This window comes from Callospermophilus lateralis, unplaced genomic scaffold (genome assembly GCF_048772815.1).
Source record: "Callospermophilus lateralis isolate mCalLat2 unplaced genomic scaffold, mCalLat2.hap1 Scaffold_73, whole genome shotgun sequence".
NCBI lineage: Eukaryota > Metazoa > Chordata > Mammalia > Rodentia > Sciuridae > Callospermophilus > Callospermophilus lateralis.
Genome location: NW_027515346.1, coordinates 2162864 through 2188451, shown reverse-complemented (window position 1 = coordinate 2188451; position 25588 = coordinate 2162864). Strand labels below are relative to the sequence as shown.

Genomic DNA, 25588 nt, shown 5'->3' with positions numbered 1-25588 from the left:
CTATGATAACCGACAATAGCAGAATTGAAAGGAGGATTTCAAAAAGTTATCTTTAATATCCAAAACCTAGAGGCAACCCAAGTGTTCATCAGTGGGTGCTGGATAAACAAAATGTGGTGTGAACATACAGTGAAATATTACTCATCTTACCACAAAAGATGAAGCTGAGGATATTATGCTAAGTAAAATAAGTCAGTCATAAAAAGACAAATAGACAAAATGTAGAATGGTGGGGTTGGGTGATAGAGCACTTGAGTGAGGTCCTGGATTCATGAGAGGGAGAGAAAAAGAGAAGAAAGAAGGAATAAAATAGAATGGTGGTTTCCAGAAGCTAGGGAAGGAAGATATGTAGAGTTATTGTTTAATTGGTACAGAAATTTTCTTTGGTTTCATAAGGTGAAAACAGTTACAGAGATGTAAGATGGTAACCAGTGCACATTATGAATGTAATTAATGGCAACAAACTATATGACTTTAAAATGGTTAAGATGATAAATTTTATGTGTATTTTACTGCAATAAAAAAATTATGTGGAAAAATCCTCAATATCAAGCTTTGGTAATCAAGACAAAGAGGTACAGATATACAATCAGTGAACAAAAATGAGAGGCCCTAAACAAACCCTCACATTTGTAAACTTTTATTATAAAGTGATTTCTAATAAAGATGTCAGTGCAATGGAGAACAAAAAATATAGATATTTACCATATGGCATACACAAACATAACTCAAATGAATCAGAGACCTAAATATAAGAGCTAAACCTATAGAATACATAGAATAAACACAGAAGAATATTTTTTTGTAAAGATAAATCTATACATACTTGGAACAGATAGTGATTTCTTAGATACAATACCAAAAAACATGATCCAGAAAAATTTGATAAACTTGACTTCATCAAAATTTAAAGCTACTGTGCTTCAGAAAACATTATTAAGAAAACAAAATCTACTGGGATAAAATATTTGCAAATCACTTTCTGATAAAGAATTCAAATCCAGAATATATAAAGAACTTGTACAACTTAATAAAAAGATAAACAACTCAATGGGCAAAAAACATAAAATAAACATTTCATCAAAGAAAAATTTTTAAAATGCTCAAAATCATTACTCTTTAGAAGTATAAAACTGAAACCACAATGTGCACTTCATACTCACTAAAATGACTATAATCAAAAAGACAGATATAGTAGTATGTGTTAACAGATTACAAAAAACTCATACCCTGATATGCTGCAGGTGTAAAAAGTTACAGCTACATTGGAGAAGGGTGACAGTTTTCCTTCAATGGTTAAACTTACTATATGACACAGCGATTCTACTCCTGGGTATCTTCCCAAGAAACAAAAACGGTGTCCACACAAAGACTTTTATACAAAAGTTTCTAAGAGTATTATTCATACTAAAGAAAACAAAAACAAGAAACAGTTAAAGTGCCTACTGACTGGTGAATAGGTAAAATGTGGTATATCTATACAAAAAAACCCCACTGTTCAGCCATAAAAAGGAACAAGCTATTATGTTATAACATGAATGTATCTTGACAATACTATGTTACTTGAAACAAGCCAGATGAAAGATTACATATTACATGACAATTTATATAAAATGGTTAGAAAAGATAAATCTATACATACAGAAAACAGATTGGAATGGTATGTAGAGCTGTTCATATGAGTGAGAATCCCTTCAAATGCTCTCAAACTTCATTGGGGTACAAAATTTATATGTTTTCCAAAATCATTCAATCATATACTTAAGGTGAATTTATAGTATATAAAATATACATGTTCTTGTTTCTTTTAAAGTGGCCAAGACTGGGGGTGTAGATCAGTGGTGAATGCTCACCTAGCATGTGGTAGGCCCTGCACTGGGCCTATGACACTGCAAATAAATAAACAAAAATAAAATAAAAACTGCTACAGGGGCTGGATTTCTAGCTCAGTGATAGAGCACTTGCCTGGCATGTGTGAGGCCCTGGGTTCAATCCTCAGCACCAGGTATAATAATAATAAATAAAAGATCCACTGATTAAAAAAGAAAATTAAACAAAGAAAAAAACACAGTTACAATAAAATCAACATGGTTGAACATAACTTTCTGATAAAAGATAAAATATACTTCTCTTACCTCTGCTGGATATACTGGGCATAATCTGAGGAATCATATTATTGCTTGTATCCATAGGCTGGGCATTATCTTGGCCCAGCTGTTCATCAGGTGGCATATAGTCAGAAGGAGGTGTATCAGCTAAGAGGAAGAAAATGAGACAAGTTAAAATCCCAAAGGAGAGTTCAAATCTTCATCCTGCTCAAAGTTATTACTTTACAGCATAAAAAAAATTCAAGATTACCAGAAGGGTCAATTACGGAACATTAGATGCACAAAAATGCAGACATTAGACAGCACTTCTACTAGTAATTGTAAACCTATTACAAGCCCACATGTATATACAACAGAATCTGGTAATCCAAGATATTAAAATAGAATTAAAGATAAAAAACTGCCTTTCTTTGCATTGAATCATATACTCAGAGATATATCTTGAGAAAGAGTTAAAACCAGCACTGAATCAACACTATTAACTGGTGAAGACATAAAATGTAGTACATCTATGCAAAATAAAGTATGAAAGTTTGTTTTTTAGCAGATTCTTAACAGGATGTTAAACAGTTGATATTTAATACCCCAACTACTTCCATATTTTAAACATGTTATTTGACAAAATAAAATCCAAAATAATGTTTTTATTATTATTAGTTCTTCAAAACATTACATAGTTCTTGACATATCATATTTCATACATTTGATTCAAGTGGGTTATGAACTCCCATTTTTACCCCATGTACAGATTGCAGAATCACATCGGTTACACATCTACATTTTTACATACTGCCATACTAGTGTCTGTTGTATTCTGTTGCTTTTGGAACATTGCATAAAATAAACCTAAAGAAGTGTCTCCAGGAGAAACCAGGGAATTGGGATATCTCTTCTTACTTATCCTCTTAAATTTTCTACCAGAGAATAAATTTGCTCTCCAAAAACAAATGACTGTTACATAAGGCCAAAGCTAAGCTGGTAGTTGCCGCAGCCCGGCTGGCTGGGCAAAATAACCGGGGGGTGACGAATAACTTGTGTACGTTGATGCAGCAGGAATGGAAGCCCTTTATTGTAGGATCTGAGCGATATTTATACATTTTACACAGCTTATCTAATTAGCATAAAATAGATACAGCAGTCAACCAATAAGGAATCTCCACACTTAATGGCTTGCTTTTGTTACTTCACAAACCACTCACTCTGGCATTTGGCCAGGCGCCATCCAGACTTGTTTACAGACTTTAACATTTCTCTGGCAAAATAACAGGTGCCAATCTGACTTGTTTACAGACCTTAACAGGTAGTGTAACATGCTAACTTCCTCTGCAAATCCTCCTTGAATAAAGTGCATGATGGGAAAGAGGGTTGTGATGACTGACTTAAAAACCCATGGTAAGATTTCTTATAAATGTATTTCAGGATCTCAGTGCCAAAGGCAGGACAGGTATAAATTCTCAGAGACAGAGAATTTACTGCCTTATAAGACCATCATTTCCTACTGAAAACCCTGGATTCCAGAAAGAATTTATCTAGACTTTATCTTCGTACCCTTCAAAGTACAATTATTGTTTTCAGAGTTGCTGTCCAAAGTAACATAGGATAGATCTAGCTTCTCTTTTTGACCAAAGTATCCATCAACTCTATGAAGATAATTACCAACTATCTTCTTAATCCTCTTTAAATCTAAAGAAATGCCTGGTTTTGTCATCATGTAGGCATATAACTAGTAACCATGATGTCCCCAAGAGATAATCTTATAAGAATCCAAGGTTTGCCATGAGCCCTACATATGTCACTACTATTTCCATTCTAAACTTTCTTCAAGGGCCATGTGTATTTGAAATATAGAATGACTCCATGGAATAATGGTGCCAGCTCACCAGTCAAAATCAGCTCTGTGCAAACACAGGGTTCAGATTCCATAGCTCCTGCGTATTTTCCTTGCATACACTTCCGCTCAGATTTTCGCTTCTTGTATATCCTCTTGGCTCCCATGATGCATGCTTCCCCCTGTGAGCTGACAATCATCACACAGAGCTGGGCACATAGCTTGTATGTTTCCTGTTCCAGATTAGGGAAGGTTAGGGAGATATTCACAAATCTTAGTGTAATACAGACTCTGGTGTGGTACTTTGTGCTAACAGCATTTTGTTTTTGATGTATATCATAATTTATGACTATAAAGATAATCCTAGGAAGTACTGAGAATTTGTCCAATAAATCCCTAACTCTTCATGTGTTTAACAAACTGGTACTGGGGGAGGGTTACATCTTAGTGCTACAGAGGTCACACAGATAATTAAGATAGATTATAACTAGTTGGCATACCAGTGGTAATTAAGTTCAATTCTCCTCTAACAAAAGATTTATACAGTTGGTCATTTATGAGCATACGAAATACGAGTGTTGCTAGAAATGTAAAGAACCATTTTGTCCCGATTTATTATGCTTCTGCCCACACATCTTTATAGCACTGATTTTATGTTCATCTACCAGACAAACAAGAGAGCTAAATTCAGTGTTTTCCATGAAATAAATAAAAGCTTTGAATATCACAATGCTTATGCATCCCAAAGGGGAAAATAGCAGCAATGTAAGTGAGCGATAATTTTATTGTTGAGCCTCTGAATAGGGAGGGTGTTTCTAGCTAATGCAGCGCCCACTGTCAAACATAGCTTCTTTTGTGCTTCTGAACAACGAGAGCAGAATTGTGTTTAATTGGTTCTAGGCTGTCTTTCCTGAGGCTACATTACACATCTTCATGCAAATGCATTCCTTAGTTTGGAGCCCACCATGTTTCACTGGCTGAACAAAGTGATGGCTTTGCAATAAGAACTTCCACTACATCCTCAGGGAGGCCTGTAGAAATGGTTCCTGCCCTAGAAAATTAAAGGAACATTTTCATCCAAGCCTTTTGATGTGAGCTGAATAACTAAGTAAGAGGCCAGGATGTAGGAAAGTTTCCTATTCATAATTCTGTATTCCTATATTTTGAGTACCTTAGAAGGAGGCAAGAAGTACTATGTATTCCCAGGGAATCCAGGAAATGGACAGGAAGGGTTTTTCTGGATCTGCTTAGGGAACATTACTTTGTTATTTTATGCATTGCCTCTGTCTGAATTGGTAGATAAAATGGAAGATCTTTTCCTCACCCCGCCCCCACTGTATGACATGCTCAGATAAATTATGTTTGAAACTCAGTGCTGAGTTGGTATTTCATTTTGAGTTGTAAGTCTAAGCCAAGCACATTTGAATTTTATCTCATTATATTCTAGCATAATAAAACAGAAATAACTTCACAACAAGATATAAATGTTGAGTTTGTTCAGTGCTGTGTCATGCAAAATATGCAAGAAAGAAAGAAAGGAAGAAATGGGCATTTTGGCTTAGAGATCTCCAGTTTCTAAGCCTGAAAGATGAGCTTTCCTTGAGCACCTCTCATACCCCCTGCCCAGGGCTCAGTCTTAGCTGTCTTCCCCTTACCTGGCTGTGTAGCTGCCAAGGCCTGTAGTCCTCCTCGGAACACCATCTGTCGAAAATTGACTTGTAGTCCACTTTAACCAGCTGCCACTCAGAGCGGTGGCTGAAGTGTCCAAACACTCTACAGAGTTCATGATGATAAAAGGAAACACGATAATCACAATGGCAACAGTATTAACAAGAGCTTGCATTTGTTGTGTTAACTCTGAACCTGTTGTTCACAGGGGTGTCATGTGTTATGCCAGGCACATTATATGGGTCAAAGCTTTTAATTCTCCAAATACATTTATGAAGAGGATTCCATTATGGACTCCTCATTGAAAATGGATAACTTGAGGCTCAAAAAGGTTCGTCCATACCAAATCCAAGCCACTAAACATGGGTACAGATGGATCTCAGGATATTTAACTTAAGAGTTTACTTGTATATGTTGTACCACAACAATAATTGACAAAAATGACAAAGAAAACAGTCACAAGAAGTGCATTCTAGGTGGTCCAAGATTATACTTGAAAATTCTAGAGCTAATATATTCGTTTTTTGTTTTTGGTTTCCATGCTATTTGGTGTTTCCACCAGTCCTAGGGAAGTAGACACCACAGCCAAATGGTAATGACGTGCTCCTACATTGAACATTCTACTCTCCCTACTCAGAGACTCAGGTGTTTAATGCAGGGATTGAATCAACAATCATACATGTAGATAAAAGCCACAAAGTGAATTTTTAGATCAGCTTTTTAAAATTTATGTTCTGCAAATATAAAAACTGAATAAAAGCAAATTAGAAAATAAATTGCTAATCTAGCTATGTTTCCCATGAGCAAAAGCATAGCTATTAGGCATATTAAATTTTTCTTGATGTTTTCTATCATTGAAAAAAGTGCAGTATGGGGTTAGAAAACAAGCCAATTATTTACTTCGATTTTGAAATTTTCAACGATGACAGGATCAACTACTTTGAAACCTTCCTTTTCTATTTTTCCATGGCCAATTTTCTAGGGGAAGGAAATATCACAGTTTCATATTCCAAGTTCAAAGCCCATATTTTGAAACCCATATGCAGCCGAGTCATTAATCAAGTCTTTCACAAATTAATGATCATCACTTTTCAGACAAGAATGAGTGTAAATGCAATTTCACAAGAACAGATTGTTCTCATGGTCTTCCTAATATGCCTCACAATTGGGTTAGGTAAAGAGCCAGAGAAAAATAAAATCCCTTGTGGGGTTTTGATCAAATGCTGTGTTCTGACTGAAATAGAAATTATACTTAGACACCTGAGATTTTCTGCATATACACTCTGCTTATATTAAAATTTTAAATGCATAGTTTTATTTGCTCTTGAAATAATTCCTTCTAATTTCCCTAACTCATTGAATATAGAAAGAAAAGAGCTTTTCTCTTCTGCTACCACCCCCAGTCTGAGTCTCCTCAAACCCATCAGAGCCAAGAAAATGACTGCTCACGTTTTTTTCCTCCTTTTTGCTAGGGACTCCTGTAGCAGGGGGCACTGACTGTGATAACAACTTCAAACCTAACAGCATCAAATCAAAGCAGTCTCAGCTGTAAAACACCTTTTTGGATTTACTCTCCTATATTAAGGCTGAACCATACCATAGCTTTCCACTTACATCATGATCAGTGTTTCTTCTCCAGGTTCACCCAGAACCCCATCCACAAAAAATGGGATAGAAGTGAAACTGTATTTGCTCCAAGATCTTCCCTCATCAAAACTCAAGCTAGTGATAGAGGAAAACAACAGTCAAGGGTCTCAAGAGAAAATATAAAAAGTCCTTTCTAAGAAAATATGCTATCAACCAAGAAAGGCTGCATTTTTAAAGGCAGCTCGGGCATTGTCAAAATGAGTCCTCCTTACATCTGATTAGGCCTTCTTCATTATATCAAAGGGCACAAATATAGGTAGCCAAACCAGTGGGACTCATGCATTAAAATCCCAATAAGGGAGAATTGTGCAAAATGGGAATAATAAGATTCTCTGGCTGATTTTTTTTAACTTAGATATTTTATTAGTCTTTAGACCTCAGTGTGACCCTCTCCAAATCCTCACTGGTATCTAGCAGCATGTGATCCTGAAGATAGATTTCAACAGACCTATCTCTAAATGGCAAATTCCAAAATGTGACAGGTTTTACATTGTTATAAATCATAGCTCTGCTCGTTGAATTAATGGATGAGAACTAAAGGATGGGCCCTTGAGAATGAGAGTGGAGAAGTGTGCCACTCTGAGGGTTACCATTATGGTCTGAATGTTTGTGCCCTCACATATGTTGGTAGTATTAGGAGGTGGATGCTTCGGGAGATGATCAGATTATAAGGGCAGAGCTCTCATGAACAGGGTTAAAGACTTATAAGGTCCTCAATAATTGTTTTGCTCATTTCACCAGGTGATACCACAGCAAGAAGGCACCATTTGGGAACCAGAAAGCAGAGTCCTCACCAGGCACCCAATCTGTCAGTGCCTTCTTGATCTTGGACTTTCAGACTCCAGAACTGAGAGCTATAAATTTCTGTTCTTAATGAGTGAACCAGCTTCTGGCATTTTGTTACAGGAGATTTTCTTTTGCTGTCCTTCTCTGTGGATTTCTGTTCCCCAGGCTAACTAAGCCTTGTTTTTTTTCTTCTGTATCCTTCTCTTTAGTCATCAAAGTGACAACTTAGAGGGAAAACCAGGCTTTTGATTTCAAATAAGCTCACATGTGAGACAGTCACTTTCAAACACAGAGGAAGAAGCCGACTGGAAACCACTCTGGAAGGTAGACCTTGCACATCCACCAGGGGATGACATACAGGCAAAGTGGCAGAATGTCACCTCAAAAAAGGAAGCTCAGGAAGCTTCACGGGAGATACAGGAGTATGACCATAATAAACTGCTAATCTCTGTGCAGAATGTACATAACACATTCTGTATTTGAGGAGATGTTATTTGGGACGTAACACTAAGTAGTTTAACTACTCAGAGACTGAGTAGTAGTGAACATCCTTCTACCTGTGATTGCAATGAGAGAAAAAGGTACTGGTGGTAGGTTGTGACTGTCACATTTGAAAACCATAATGCAATTCTTCTTTTCAGAACAAAAATCACCCCCTTCACCCACGCTTTTATACTTCTACCTTCCGCCTGCCAAAAACTGCAGGCAACAATCTTCTTTTAGTGGAGCAAAGGTGTAGATAAAACTCAAGCTCATCTTGACACTTTACTAAGCACAGTCACAGTGTGATTGCCTGATTCCCAGGCCAGTCCTGTAGTGCAGAACCAGCAGGTGCATGTCCCCAGGCAGCAGGTGTCCTTACCAAAGATGTCGAATTGGAAGAGAAGTGTGTTTCATGGCCACCAGGACTCCACCTTGATCTAGGTACAAAACACTGTGCTCTTCTTCAAAGATCTAGATGAGGAAAATGAACACACATGGACACACGCCCACACACACCTACTGTACAGAGAATTAGTTTTCATATGAGAGCAAAAATTCCTCCCAGGACAAAAATAGATCTCCCTAAATTTGGCGGGGAATTGAGCTACATGTACCATTGGCGTTATGTAAAAATGATATTTAGGTATGAAGAAAATGAATTTTAAAACATCTAGTATGTGTTTTTGTTAATATTCTCTTACCATTAGGGTAATATCCATTTATTTTCATTTTTAATGATGTCAAAATATCAGGAAACTGCATGTGCATCTCTAGATGGATGGAGTCTTAAAGATTGGTTTCTTCAATAGTTTCATTTTTACAGATTAAAAGATTAAGGTTTAGACAGATGTAGTGACTTGCCAAAGACCATGCAAACAGTCCCTGATGGGAACTGGGACTTGCTGTGTTATTGTACCCTGTTCTATCTAATTATTTCAACTTTCCAAGTGTTACCAAAGAAAGGTACTCTTGTTTAATTCACAAAAGTTCCACCAAGTTGCAAGTAGTTCTGATCAAAATGAAATTGTCACCTTGGACACATGTGCTAGTGGGCCTTCCTCAAAATATGAAGCAAATAATTTGAAGTCAAATGGAAACATGAGGCGACATCTCTAAATCCTCTCTACCAGATGTGTGCTATACTTATAGTCAGATTGCTACAAGAGCCTTGTTGGATGTTATACACAGATACTTTTATTCCCCTTGTTTCTTTCTTATACCCAAGACACACACCAGGACCATAGAAGTAGAGATTTCCATGCCTTCTTTAGGGTGTTGGGAGGAAGAAAATGGGATAGTGGGTCTCTCTTTTCCAGAGGAAGCTTCTTTCTTAAAGAATTTCTGCATAGCTCTAAGATTTGTTACTCTGAGGTTTCTTATGCAATTCTTTTTCCCTGCCATGCTTTTCTTAAAATTTGAGAATCTCACAGATTTTCTTCAAACGTTTTAAGGTAATAAGTGGCAACTGGACTATCATGTAGATGTTTTTTTTCTAAAATTCAAAGTAGAGTGCTCTCATTGCCAAGTGTGATTACCTGTGCATTAGATTTTAATTTACAGTGCTAGTTATTGTATGATAATTAAATGTCAGTGGGTTATTAAAACATATTTATTGAAGTGTAACAGCCATGCATTAGGCTCATATCTTGTTATGATTGCTAAACCTCATTAACTGCCTGGTTTATAAGCCATGGGTATCTAATTTTCATTCAGAAGAAAGGCAGGAAGCATTTAAGCTAAACACATTGGTTTAAAGTGATTCCATTTCTACTTTATCTAACATATGCATCCTGATGGTTATTACTCTGTCTTTTGCACATGAGATTTAAGCATCTCAAAATACCACCTGGGTAATGGCCATTTCTATATCATTTCATTGTTCTCTGTTCTGGCTTCAAGGCAAAGGAAATTTTTGGTGGCAACTTGGAATTAGATATACAATCAACCCTTCAAGTTCCAAGTTCCTATTTGATAAATCCACAGGGATTCTGTTTTTTCTTTTATGGGAAAAATTCCATCAGATCTAATTTTAAAAAAATGTTCACTTATAAATGTTTTTACATCCAGGCCCTAATTAAGAATTATCTTTATTAAATAACAAAAGAAATAAAACTGCACAAAAATTTGCTAAACTCAAAAGATTTGTTTGAGACTTTTTAAAATTTATTTTTTAGTTGTAGTTGAACAAAACACCTTTATTTCACTTATTTATTTTTTATGTGGTACTGAGGATTAAACCCAGGGTCTCACACATGCGAGGTGAGCACTCTACCGCTGAGCCACAACCCCAGCCTGAGACTTTTATTGAAAAAAAAAAAACACGTAATATGTTTTAGGATTCATATGTAGCATGTACCACTGCTAAATAAGTTCCTAAACTTGAACCAAATTGAACAATTTTCATGCTATTTAAACTTTGGCAATACAACCCAGGGTCTTTTCTTACCTGCCTCCAAGTGTTCCCTGCATCTGAAGAGACAAACATACTGATGTCACTGTCTGACAGTTCAGAACCTATATTACCTAGAAAGAGCACATCACCCTTAGTGAAAAGAACTTTCCACAAAAACTAACAATGGCCTAGATCAGCAGTCTGAATGGCCTGAGAAGGATTTTGATTGCAAGCGTTTTGTCCAAGCAGGGGTTTTCAACATACTTGCTTCAGGGTTAATGGTTTAGGTGCCTTTGAAAATATTTCTAGCCTGCTCATTAAATTCGAACCACGGATATCTAGCTTCTTAAAATCAGCACCATCTACAGCAGCAAGCAAAGGAGACAAGCTTCTTACCTGAAGCAACTATGATGCTTGGAGCTGTATCTCTGCTGGCAATGATTCCTGATGTGTAGTGATTCTCAGAGACTTTCAGATGAAGGTGTATTGAGCAATAAGACTACACAGGGAAGAAATGAGAGTCATCACAGCACAAAAGCTAATGGTCACCTAAAGCCCCAATTCAGAGCATTCATGCATCCATCTATCTGTCCATCCCATCAGCCCATATAACTTTCCCCATTCCTGTGTCCTCTTACCACCCATTCGTCCACCCAACTACCACCTTGCATTCCACAAATATCTAGTGTCAACTAAGTGTAAGACAATTGCCAAGTTTGCAAGAATAGAAAGCTCCTTCACTGTAGGTGTAATTTGCTGATATAAGTGCCAATCTGGTAATTTGATGAGTATTTAAGTACCACATACATAAAACTCTAGAGGAAGTTTATGACAGGGTTGCAAAGCCTCAAATTTGGTCATTTGAGAGTTTACATTTCAAGTAGAAGACATGAGATCTTTCTATTTATTACTATAAAGAGAGTATTTTAACAGCCATAAGATAAATAGAGACAACACATTATATGAGATTCTAGAAAGTGAGGAGGCACAGTCCAACTTTGGATTGGGCAAGGGGAGTTCCTAGGAGAAAATGGTGGATGAGTAGGCTTTGAACTGTGGGCAAGATGTTCAGACATGGGGAACATCAATAACAGAGAAGAAGAGTTGCAGGGTATCGCCAGGTACGATTAAGAGGAGAAATGGAATCTGAAGCCAGAAAAGGTTGAATCAGGCCAAGAGAACTTTGAAAAAGTCAGTGGCATCTTTTAATCATTCTTCAGTTGAAATCCCAGTCTTAGTTGGGAAAAGGCTGTGTGACATGTACCCCTGTCCTAACATTCTCCAAACAACAGACACAGTGTCTCTATTAAAATTCCAAAGTTGGCCTGCACCTCCTTACCTTCTAGAATCCGTTCAATACAGTAGTCATACTTGTAGACAAAATGCACTAGTAACAAAAATTTAAATGAAAATATGAGGGGTTTGTTTATCTATGTCTGAAAACCTTGAACAAGTTCCCTGATTAAGATATCAACAGCTTCCCCAAAAAAGAAAAAAGAGGACAATAAATCTTCTACGAATTTTGTTTAAAATAGTTCTTGTACTGAGTTGTCAAAAAATACAAGTTTGTGTTTGAACCCATATTTTTTCATCTCCCAGGAAGATTACTTTCTAATGTTATCAACTTGAGTCTTTGGAATCACAAATGTATCTCTGTTATTACTTTTATTCTGCTCTGTAAGTCTCAGTCAACAGATATTCAGAGGACTACAGAGATACAATGATTAAATTTATATAGGATGGAGTAAATGATGAGCTAAAAATGAAACTCAGGAATAAAAGTAACCAAAATACTGGCAAAATAAAACTTCAGATAGTACGAGAGTGTTTTCCTGTCAACACAGAAAGTAAAACTCCCAAGAAACAATCAATTGGTATTGTATGAAAATTGCATGTAAAACTTTCAAACAACATTTCACTTTATAATGCTCTGTAAAAGTAAGAAAGATAGCCCCTCTAAAAAGAAACACCAGAGTCATGTATCTGGCATCCTTTTGTCCAAGAGGAAAACTAGAATAGATACTGCTAAATGCTGTAGATGTCCCAGGTCAGTATTGCCCAATGCTCAGCCAACATTAAGACAGGATAGAGTGGGGGCATTAATCATATTCTCTGTGAACATTTTCCTGACAACTGCAGCTTATCAGAAAGAGCCTCCCCTTCTCTGATAAACTACAATTTATTTTATGGTGCACAATCCTGAGTGATCTATTTCAGGTATGGTACAGTTTTATCTCCTAAAGAGACACTCTACAAATGAAGAGAGCACGTCAACTGCTTCTTTGCATCTTCTGTGGAATTGTGCATAGAATCCCAATACAAAAGATGAATCAATAAAAGGATACAATATCAAGTACTGTATTTTTTTAATTGGGGCATGAAAGACATTGATTAACTATTCTACTCAGAACAATGCCAGAGGTACATGGAATTGATCACAAATCATACAATCTGAGTAATGTGACCATTTCCATGGCATCCCAAGAAGCAGACTGGTTGGGCACCATGACTAGACATCTAGGCTTAATGCAAAGCCTGCTGCACCTTCTAAAGAGTGTAGAAAATTCCTGCACTGGGGAATACCCAGCTTGCAATCCTGAACCAGCTGCTGCCACAGCTGGAAGACTGTGAAGCTCAGTTGCCACTTAAGCCAAGGATTACTTGGTGTGGGAAACTTGCCATTACAAAGGAAACAGGACATTTTCAATTGGCTGGCTGTTCACTGCTCTGTTGCTATGGTGTTCAGCGGACCAAGACATATTGATTGGAGAGAAAAAGACACCAGTTTGCACAGTAGCAGCAACATTAGAAATGATCTTTTTGATGCATATTTTCTCCACTCTCACATTTGTAGTACTGGATTGCCCCCAGCTGGTACATGGAGAATATTCTGTGGTTTTCTTTTTCCCCCTTTCTTTCATATTATTTTTCAAAGCATTTACATAGTCTGTGAAGAAAATATGTGAAGAAAAACAATGTTAAGTGATTCATTGTCACTTTTTAATTTAAACTTCTGTACCTGCTTTGGACATCTGTCAAAAAGTTAAAAGTCACCAAAGTTGAAACTAATTGAGAGATTTTAAAAGTGACTCCAAGTTCTTGCAGGACACAAGACCAGGCTCTGGGATTCCTATGAACAGTTTACCATGGAGAGACACTTTCCCCAACAGCAACCCCCCACCCCCTACCCCCACCCGCAGTCCTAAGGATTAAACCTAGGCTTTCACAGAAGATAGACAAGGTCTCTGCCACTGAGCTACATCCCCAGCTATTTTTAAATTTTATTTTGAGACAATAGTCTCACTAAATTGCCCAGGATGGTCTTGAACTTGCAATCATCCTGCCACACACTGCAGGGTAGATGGGATTACATGTGCAGGCCACCATGTCCTGCTCTTTCCTGCCTTCTTTTATCAAGTTAGCAAGCAGGCCCTGTACACCTACCTACCCTATGCTAATGGTCACAGATGTTGCTTCTATATTTCCAGGGTTGTCTCAAATGCAACAGAGTCAAAGCACAGCTTGCTCCAATAGAAGTTCTCTGTATCTCTTCTATTTCCACATTTTAAAAAATAAAATGAAAGAGAAATCAATAGAGCAGAGAAAAGGGATGAGAGAGGGGGGCATATAGGAGGAAATACCAGAAATAGTGTGAAATAATATTGTCCAAATTATGTTGTTATATCTTGCGCACGACAATTCCCACCACTATGTACAACTATAATACACCAATAAAAAGTGTGAAAAAAGAAAAATATGCAAAAACTTTGAAAAAAAAATACAGGAATGCATACTGAAACCACCAATGACCTGGCAGCTGATTTACAGAGGGTGGCAGGACCAGTCACAAGCCTGACTTGCACATATGCATGAGCCATGGCACATCATCAATTGGTCAATTCTAGGAACAATTGGATCCTCAGTCTTTAATCTTTGCAGGGTCAGGTATAATCTTTGAAAATCTGATACAAATTAAGGATCACATAAAAGCACAAGGACAAGCACACAGCTTCCATTCAATTTCAGGGAGCTCACAAACCCTGAAAGACCATCGGTGGAATTCTAGGTTCTAACGACCTTTCTTCTTTTATGTTTTATTTTAACTGACAAGATAGTTTGGCCATGGCAAGTATTTCATAAATGTCTGCTAGATTTAATTGAACCACTACTAGTTTTTCACCTTAAATACTGATCATTTACTTCTCCTGTCTAATGGAAGCATTGTGCCCTTTGATGGACATCTCCCCATTCACCTACCATCTGTCCTCTGCTCCTCAGAGTCTGAGTGTTTCAGGTTTCCACATATAAATGAGAACATGTGGTAATTGTCTTTCTGTACCTGGATTATTTCACTTAGCATAATGTTTTCCAGGTGAATCATTAATTATCTACCCTGTTTGAGGCACTCTCACGACCAGAGGGAATTACCAAATGATAGAAGACCTTTCTACACTATGATATAAATGAACTTAACAAATGGTTAGAGAATATTTGAGAGTCAACCAGCTTAAAATTCTTTTTCCTTCCAACCTGTATAACAGCCTTTAGATACTATCTTCACAGTACCTTTCCCCAAAAAACTACTGATCTGAATATTCTACTGAAAGGACTGATCAGAATTTCATAAATAACAAGGCAGCAAGCAAATTCCCAAATACCTATAACCACCTCACCCCCATACACCCATTTATGTGTCATTTCTGATTCTGAATTGGAGCTAGGACTCATTAGCTCTTCAGTAAAGATTTAATAGCAAAGGCAAGGGAGGCCCTCAGACAATGGGCTGGGTGTGGGGTGTTCGGTTCTATTCCAAACCAGCACAACATGTAGTGTCACACACAGCGCAGTGAGGTGGAAAGCAGAGTTATGAATCTCTTGGGGCAACTGCCTGCTCAGTTCCAGTAAAATACTGCCAAAGGAATCTATAAAGAAGTCAGGGCCCCTCTGCATGAAACACTGCACCTTCCCCAGGGGACCAAGGATTTGTCACAGGCTCAGTTCAGCTCACATCTTGCCTCTTGGGAGCCTGATCCCAGGGCTTTGAGGCCAGTGGACCATGACCTATAATACCCTATCTAATTGTACAATGCAGTCTTCAGAGGAAAGAAATCCCAGCTGAGTCCTTCAAGCAATCAATCTGAAAGTCCTAAAAATACAGCCCTAAATTACCCTGGATGTCATTCGGGGTTGTAGTTCTGAACTCATTCCACATTTGTAACGGCCCTGCTGGAAAAAAAAAAAAAAAAACTCTTTTCTAATCACTAGGCTGTGCTTTTGGTGACACTGTCACTTTCCAAGTCCTCACAATCTAAAATCACTTTTTATCTCCTCTCTGCCAAGCAGCTCCTGAGCCTAAAGAAGGTTTTCAACAGTCTGGGTCTCCTGTAGCTCAAAGAATTTCCTTGCTATTTTGTGGCCTTTTGGCAGATTTTTAAAAAGTGATTTTGGTCTCTCCTCCCCACCCCTTTGCCATTTTACCTTCGTCAGTCAGCTACCTGTTTTTTAAGTATCCTTGTTGAAAATGCAGTAAGCGACAGGGTTAATGAAGGAGGAAGGATAAAGGACTCCTGGGTACCACACATCTCCATCACAGTAATTCATCTCTCCTCAATTTTAATGAGGATTGTGATTTTGTTGACTTTGAAGCCAACCTGAGCCCAAGAGCTTCAGGAGACGGATGTTACAACAAATCCTTCTTTGTCATCATCCAAGGGAACACATGGCTTCCACTGGAGTCCAAATGTGAAACTCAAACAACACTCTCAAGTATACTCCAAGCATAACTCCCAAACATGGTATGGATGTTGAGCACCTGCCCTGTGGCAGATATGATTCTTGGAGCTGATCTTTGAATGGCCAGAAAGACAGGCACAGTCCCATGTTGGTGAAGCAGTTAACAGGGGAAGGTGGATGAGAAAGTCAATGGATATATGTGCTGATTTCAGATAGAGTAGAGGTCATGGGGAAAAAAAAGAATTAGGGTGAATATAACTTTACTGGATTCTCAAGAAAGCAGTTTGAGAAGTAGGAACCTGAATACCAAGAAAAAGCGTGATTAATGGAAGGACATTTTAAAAGAAATAATAAGAAATTCAAATATTCCAAGACATAAATGAATACATTATATTTATTCATAGTGTGAAAAGAACCTGCCCCTCTGAACCAGGGCTTCTGTGTAAGGAAGGTGGAGCTAGAGGTTAGAGATGAGGGAGAAGTAGACAGAGGCCAGATCATATGGGACCTGTCAGTCATGATAAGGAATTTGAACTAGAAAACCATTTGAATGCTGAAGTTAATGAGAGATATGATGTGGATTTTCAAAAGTTTAAGTTGATAACATTTTATGAAATTTGAGAAAAAAAACTATTTTAATATAAGGAAGAAGAGTGGGTTTTCTAGGGGTGGGAGTGTGATTCTAATTGCAAAAGAGCCCAGATGGATTTTTAGGGTGGTGGAAATATCCCACCTTGATTGTGATAGTAGGCATATACATTTGTCAAACTTCATCAAAGTATTCTCTTAAAGTAATTGCTTTTTGTCTCTCTGTTTTGCTTCAATGAAGCTGATTTTAAAACAAAAAGTTTGCTTTGGCTATTGTGTGGAGAATGGATTGCCAGATAGAAATGGGGATAGAAAGTTAGGATCCAGCACTGTGGGTATGGTGACACATGCTTGTAGCTTGGATTAGAATGGTCCAAGCAGGGGTAGGGAAGGAACTAATAGTGTAAGTTTATTTTGGAGGCACAGCAATATGACTTCATGATTCTGGGTTGGGGTGAAGCAGGGAACAATTTGCTGTTGGGTTTGAATCACTTTTATTATTTTATTATTACTAGTATTAATTAATTTCTTTTTTTAGTGCTAAAAATAAAACCCACAAGTGCTTTGTACATACCAGGAAAGTGTTCTACCACTGAGCTAAAAAACTAAGAGCCATTCTATTTTTTTAATATGTTTTTAGTTGTAGATGAACACACAGTATCTTTATTTATTTTCATATAGTGCTGAGGATCAAACCCAGTATCTCACACATGCAAGGCAAGCACTTTACCACAGAGCTACAGCCCCAGCCTTCTAAGAGCCATTTTTAGTGACCCATTTATGAGGCTGAAGAGCCTTTAAACCATGTCACATGGTTTATTCTCTCTCATAGGCTCACTCTCATTCTCTGCAAAGTACCTGGTGGGAATGGAAGACCATATTAAGATACTGGTACATTCAATGCATCTGTGACTAAATATCACAATATTCCAACTTAGAATAGCTTAGCTAGGAAGATGGACTTGTTTGGGGTTTTTGTTGCTGTTGTTTGTTTTCATGCCACGTGACTGTGCCTTGCATAGTACAGACATTCAATAAATCGCTATTATATTTACTTAGTCTGTCAACGGCTTTGTGCATTCACCATAAAAAAGGGCTGTTTTTCTCCCAGTTGCCAGTAATAAGGATGGAAGCTGAGTGGAAGGCTGAATTTTAGACTGCTTCCCTGTTGCACAGTGACAACTGTGATATCCTCTGCAACTAATAAGGTCAAGCTCTAGCTGCTGGCGTCTTCTTGAGTAGGAGGGTGACCCACCTACTGCTGTGCAGGATGAAACTGCTAAGTGACCATCCAGGCTTTGTAGGAGGGAAGAAGCAAGCCAAGGGAGGGTAACATCAAAGTCAGGTTTGTGCAGAGTGTGAACAAGGATAGACGGGCAGGAAGATGACAGGCTGAATATACACGCACCATGCACCAAGCCCTTCCTGCTAAAACTAAGTGGTCTTCTTCTACAAACCAAGAGGTTTTTATTTTACCTTCCCTTTTCCTTCATTTACAACTGCTGAACTATTTTACAGAAACAAATCATATTGATTTCATGAGACTTTAATCCACGATTCATCTTTCTCTCCTCCTACATGCACTGAGTATCTCCTGGTACATCAAGTATGGAGCAGGCCTCAGAGCTACTAAGAGTGATAAGATGTGACCCTACAATCTTCCATTTATTAACTTAACCTCACTCAAATAGAGAAGTAGACTGAAAACTACGTGAAGGCAAGATCCAGCTTTGACCCTTCTCTTGGATACCGTGATATCATTAAATATATAAAAAATCTACATTGGTATATATATATATATATATATATATATATATATATATATATATATATATATATATATATTGCCCAAAGGTGAAATGATTAAAAAAAAAGCACAGTTCAAGCAGGGGGTCAGCAACTGGTTTTCAGTGGGCTATAAAGTAAATATCTTTGGCTTTGTTGGCCATATTCTGTCAGGACTACTTGATTCTGCATTTGTAGAGTGAAAGCAGCCATAGACCATACAGACATGAATAAACATGATTGTGTTTCAGTGAGATATTGTTTAGAAAAACACAATGGGTCATATTTTTCCACAGGCCATCGCTTCTCTCAGCCCAAGCTTTGAACACTCAGACAAATGAGTGGAACATAATGTAAAGAAAATAAATGGGTTTAAATTGGTAATTCTTAACCCTTTTTTGAGGCATTAACTTCTTTCAAAATGCAAGCAAACATTACCATGGGAATATGTCACACAATTCTGCATTCAGTTCACCAGTTTTGCAGCTAAATGTATTCCTCATAAGATCTGTAACAGGCAATTTTTCACAAGAAAGTAAGAATATTTAGGGTACGCCCTCATGAAAAATGAATATGATCATATTCTGCCTGAAACTACCATTCGAGGTCCTTCATCAGGACTCTGGTTAAAGGGCAGCTAATGTCCATCAGAGGAAGGGAGCACTTTAGCATGCATGAGACCCTAGTTTCAATTCAAAAAGAAAGAAACAAACAAAAATCTCCCAAACAAAAAACAAACTGGGGAAAATAAAAATCCTGGACATGAGCACAAGACTGATCGTATGCTCTTATCTCCTTGGCTCATCACAAAGGCAGCCCTGTGATTCTTTTCTGCAAACTCTGCCTTTATGCCCTTTCCTGCCCATTTCGTTCATCAACTGAACAAAAATCCCAGAACTAGTTTTATCCTCTTATTAAAGGCACTTCCAGGCCTTCTCTGTGGGGGTGCTCTACTCCACCAAGAGGACTCACCAGCAAGCAGTGCACAGGGTCCCCTCTGAGATCTGTGTCTGGTGCCTGCAGCAAACGCCAGTCTCTGCCTTTGTTGTATGTGATGAAGGTCTTCACTTGGTTGTCAATCTTCTTGTTAGCCAAGAACATTCCCTTTATCCCTGCTACCTGGGGAAAATGGACATGGCTGAAAAATACATCAATTTGAGAAGAAGAGACATCTTTGTTTACATTTTTTTAAAGTAGGCTGTCAAACTTCAGCCAAGAGCATTTGTCTTGAAAGAAACAGGGTGAGAATGGAGGTGGGCAGATGATACTTAGGTATGACTCCCCAGACAGTTGGACAGAAAGCAGCAGATCATCCCCTTGTTGTATGGGGATCATAATACAAGTTTTACAGAAGCTTATTATTATCCTAAGGTAGGTAGGCAGCAGCCTTCAGTTGCCAGAGATAAACTCTGGTTGTGCTCAGTTCTGTTACTTTCTAAGTGCTCAATAAAGAAACACTACTTTTATTGTATGCTAGACTAGCACCCAGAGTCTTAAATATTGTATTTCATTTAATCCTGTTAACAGTCCTTCTGGGGGGGTAAAATCACTCTATTCTCTATTCCACATATGAGATCTCAGGCTCATCCAGATAAGGGGACTTTCCCAAGTTACAGTAAGGACACACAGTAAGTGCCTAGGATTTTTACCCAGAACTCAATGGCTTCAGAGCTTGTGCTTTCAATGACTAAATTACTGAGCTATCTGCAGCCTTGGGCAACTGAGAAAAGTCAAAGATTCTAATATAATTACTGTTGTGATTTTTTTTTTGGTATAAGATCTCTTTTAATTCACCAAATGCAGTGTACATTTCAGAAAAACCTTAAAACTTAAGAAAACATTGTTTTTCTAAATCACTAATTGATCCCTGTCCATTATAATGTTGTTGTTCTCACCATTAGCAGTTCTTATCAATTATTTAACTCTGAGAAGATAACTATTTTCTTTCTTCCATATGTTAAGGAAGAGGTAATAATTGACCAATTGTCAAAATTGTGCAATAACAAGTTATCCACTGTGAACTGAATTTTCAGGTGGTCTGGACTGATCAAACAGATTTTACCCTGCAGAAAATAATCCCAATCCAGAAATAATGGAGAGCAGTGAAGAAAAGAACTGAAATGTGTTGAGTTGTGCTTTTCATCTCTGCATGTGCAGCATCTTGCTTAATGCTCTCAATAACCAAGAGAGAGTGTTCTCATGAGCCACATTTGGAGGATGAGGGAGGGGAGACTTAGATTAAAAGCTACCCGAGACACGTGCGTGGGGCATAAGTGGATAAGTAAGCATCTCTGAACCTACTTAACTTGGAACCATTGTATTACCAAGTGAATATTTTGAATCAGATGAGTGAAACAATACTGTCAAGCACTATCCCCAGTCCTTCATAGACAAACTTCAACATTTGCTATCAACCTGTTTTAGCAACTTTTATCCCAGTCTGTGGATGAGAAAACTAAGGTGCGGACAAAATTAATGATTTACAATGACAGAGCATTGGGTTTCCTACTCAAATCTGTATGACTCTCAAAATTCTTTCAGTAACTACAGCTCCAAATGTGGCAAATCAAAGAGGCTGGGCTTCGATCAATAGAAGACACACGCTTTGCCTTTGCTTTGGACACAGTCAGACTTCATTAGTTTGTACCTGCTGATTTGCCATCTGGGATAATTTAGAGTTGGGCTAAATTTGGACTCTTTTGGAACTACAAGTTTGTTAAACAAATAAATGGTTTAAACGAGTTGCTGAGAGGAATACTTTGAAGTACTTAGGAAAACTAGCCACATTCTGGGAAATCAACAGCATCTAGGACAATTTATTGTGCACTGTCAATTCTCAAAAAAAAAGAGTTAGGCAGGAGCTATTGGGGCACTCAAACTCCCAATGACACTATGTTAGTTCCAAATTATATCTAGTTATTTGCTATACCAGCTCCATAAGGGCTGCTCACCAGGAAACTCCATATTACTTTTGCATATGTTCAAGCAGCTGTTAGAAACTTAAATATGACCAAACTGTCTGTTTAAAAATTAAATTTCATATATCAGAATTTTCAACAAAGTCATGCTGATCTTCTCTCTATACCATAATCAGAAATGAGAAACAACTCTGTCTTAGTTAGTCACTCATTACTCTAGAGGGTTATGATAAGAAATAAAAATGTTACCTAGTCCCATATTTTCATTGCCCAGTTTCCTTCCTGCTCTCTCCTCCTTTTGGCAAGGGCAGCAGAGCAGGGTTATGCATGTGTAGATCTGGTTCATTTGATGTGCAGAAGTGGTGATTTTATTGGGCCCCAACTGCTTGGCATTATCAAATGCTACTTGAGCAGAGAGCTGGGCTTTGTAATTCATCTCTGGCAGCTTGGCCTTCAGGTTTATCTTGAGGAATAAAAACTTGGCAAAGTAGAGGGAATGTGTATCAACAGGGGTTAGATTTGGAGAGAGTCTGTTTATTTCCCCTCTTACAGCCAAGGCACTTTATCCATTTGAGGTGTCTTTTATTGTCTTGCTCTCTGGCCTGGTATGCAAAGATGGTCAGCCCTGCTCCTAGGTTCTGTGCCACTCACTCTGCTCTGCCTCTGCGCTTCATCAATCCATCTGTGTTTCTCACTGCAACCTTATTTATGCAGGAGGTACTTTCTTCTAATGCTTTTTAAATAAGATATCATAATGCCTTTTGTGTTCCTTCTCATTGCAGGCCTATGGATCTCAAAAGGTTTCCAAATGTGAAATTGTGTGGGTATGCATGGGTGTTTGTGGGTGTATGTAAGGTGGGAAGTCCCACTGAGGATGAAAGAACATGTTTATATTGCCAGATGACCTCCTTCTGTGACCACACTACATGCATGCTTAAGAATTGAGTAAGGGCTGGGGCTGTAGCTCTGTGGCAGAGCGCTTGCCTAGCATGCATGAGGCACTGGGTTCTATCCTCAGCACCACATAAAAATAAGCAATAAAATAAAGGCATTCTGTCCATCTACAACTATAAAAAATTTTTAAAAAAGAATTTAGTAAAACTGAAGGATGGCAAGGGTGGGGAAATGTAGTATTCCCAGCAGAAATTCTGCCTTCACATGGACACGGCATTTCCAGCAAAGGCACTCCTTTGAAAAGGGTGCAGCACGTTGGTGGAAGCTCATCTTCTTTGGGGAAAGAGCTGTTAACTTTTATGCCACTGAATTCTGCAGAAAGACTTCCAAGAGGGCTGGGTGTCTTGGGAAGCTTCTGTTCTCTCTTCACTTCTCATATGGATGAATTGGATAAGAGAAATCTCAAAGGTCATGAAAAATTATTTCTTGTTTTTTAATAATATAGAAGCCAAGTTATCATTTTTACTAGGTTTTTAATATGAATATGCAATAGCTTAAACCTCAACCTAATAGAGAGCACTTCAAACATTTACTGTACCTGAGCATGAGCATCTTACAGTGCTGTCTCTTCTTTTATCTTGCTTTCTTCATGCTTATAGGCCAACCCCTAATTTCTCTGACAACTTCTCGATGTGTCTCTACCTCTACCTCAAGATCCAGCTCTATAACCGTTTCCCAGAAATAAGAACCTCTTTTCATCTTGATTGTCTCTAACATTTCTCTGTTCTTCCACTTGTTTTGCATATACATGGTTATATCTTGGTCTCAACAACTGTAGAATCTTCTTATGAATGACAATCTTCCCTGAGATTTCTCTTGTACTCTTTATACTTCTTATCACAGGTTAGTTCAACTTTGTCTTCTTTTATGAACTCTTACATTACAGTCTCCAACCTTAAGATAACCTTTGGATTGCTGTTCACTTCACCATATTGCTTCCTTAAAATTATTAAAGGTAAAGTCACTTTGTACAAGGAGCCCCAATTTTGTTTTCTTAAGATAGGTAGTAAGACTTCTGCATTAGAAGATGTAACAACTACAAAAATAACACAAATTTACTGAGTGCTAATAAATAATGGGACATTTCTTGAAAGGCTCCTGCAAACATGAGCTCCTGGGTCTCTCGGCGCACTTACTTATCCTCATTGTGATGATGATTGAACCAAGGCTCAGATGTGGACAATCACTTGTCTAATGTCATTCAGCTAGAGAAGCTGAGATCTGGACTCCATTTTTAGTCTAACTCTAGAGTTCATAACACTGTGGCTATTTTACTTTTTCAAACTTTTCTCTTACCTGAGTATCCTGAGAGAAATATCATATTGGGATATCATGACAATAGGAAAATACCCTTTAGTCATCCTTTAGTAATGTATTCAACAGTCAATCAGTAAATATTTTCTGAGCATCTACTATGTATCATGTACTCTTTTAAGCACTGGGGATAAAACACCTAGATTGTCTAAGCCACTGTACCTTTATTCAACAGATTTTCTTTTTTCTTTTCTTTTTTTTTTTGAGAATGAGAATGTTCTAGATGTTGGGATTTCTTTGATTTAAAGGAAGAACCTCATATACCTTCCTCATTTTTTTGATTCACTCTCTAGATGGTTGTCCCCTGCACCAATGGTTCATGTAGAGGTAATGTTGAGAGCAGCCTTCGGCTGGTATTTTCCTTATTTCTATTCTGATGGTGATTGAGAGATGATTATTTCCACTCTCTCAACTTAATTCAAAAATCCTAAGTGTCAAAATTTGAGGAGAATTAAAAACAGATGAAAAAGTGTGGCAAGAAAGAGAGCATTTTTATAACTGTCATTTCTTTGGGCTTTGTGATGGGATATTTTTATCTTCTAAAGAGAAGATCTCAGCCAGAAGAGACATGTACTCAGAAGCAGTCAGGGTCGCCTCTGCAACCACGAACCTACTTGATTAAAAAAAAGGTCTAAATGTTCTTTCTTCCCCTATTCCCCTGATCAAAAGACACTCTCCTCCTGGAGAGACAGGAACCTGTTCTACATCCTGTAATAAGGATGTCTTGTGTTGGACAGCATTCTTTCCTATCTTGTAAGAGGTAGTTTTTCTTCAAGAAGTCACATCAGCAGTACTGGGACTGTTGAGTTTTCTCTTTTAAAGACAGGACATGCATAATGTGCTAAAGATGCCACGGCATCCTGCTCACTGGTTATGGCTTTCCTGATGCATGTCATGGCTCATTCATTCGCCTACATTCTTGTGCCTTCTGAATTTGTCAGCCAGGTGGCTTCACTCCCAACAAAACCTTTCCCACTCAGTTTGGGTGAACTGTCATTGCATGTTAAGCCAAAGGGCTCTTCATCATCATTAATTATTATTCCCTTCCCAAAGGAGGGAGGATATTGTCCAAAGCTGTCAGATTCCCTTTCATCATCCACACCACACAAATACACTGGAATCACATGTCTCAGACACACTCATCACATCCTTTTCGCTGTGGCCACCATCAAGCATGCCGTCTTCTGTTATTTAACTCATACAATGCTATTGGAACTTTTGAGCTATTCAGGAATAACAATGTCTTAGGACAACGTGCTTAGAGGCTTTTCTTACACACATGCATCCACCACACAAAAATTTGGAGCCGTGTGTAATTACTGCCTTATAAGCCAGGACTTGCTTCTGAAGGTGGTGTATAGGTCTGGAGTCATCAACTGCTGAT

At 38.0% G+C, this 25588-nt stretch overlaps 1 protein-coding gene across 1 annotated transcript in view; it reads right to left on the bottom strand.

Moving 5' to 3' along the window:
• Nucleotides 1–1402: 1402 nt before the first annotated feature.
• Nucleotides 1403–25588, bottom strand: part of LOC143389378 (VPS10 domain-containing receptor SorCS1-like) — a 93233-nt gene continuing 69047 nt past the window's right edge. Inside the window, 9 exon segments of the mRNA XM_076842488.1 lie at nucleotides 1403–1407; nucleotides 2136–2255; nucleotides 3989–4118; nucleotides 5592–5709; nucleotides 7219–7326; nucleotides 8900–8991; nucleotides 10967–11043; nucleotides 11309–11411; nucleotides 19991–20137. Of these exon segments, the coding sequence (XP_076698603.1) occupies nucleotides 1403–1407; nucleotides 2136–2255; nucleotides 3989–4118; nucleotides 5592–5709; nucleotides 7219–7326; nucleotides 8900–8991; nucleotides 10967–11043; nucleotides 11309–11411; nucleotides 19991–20137 (900 nt within the window).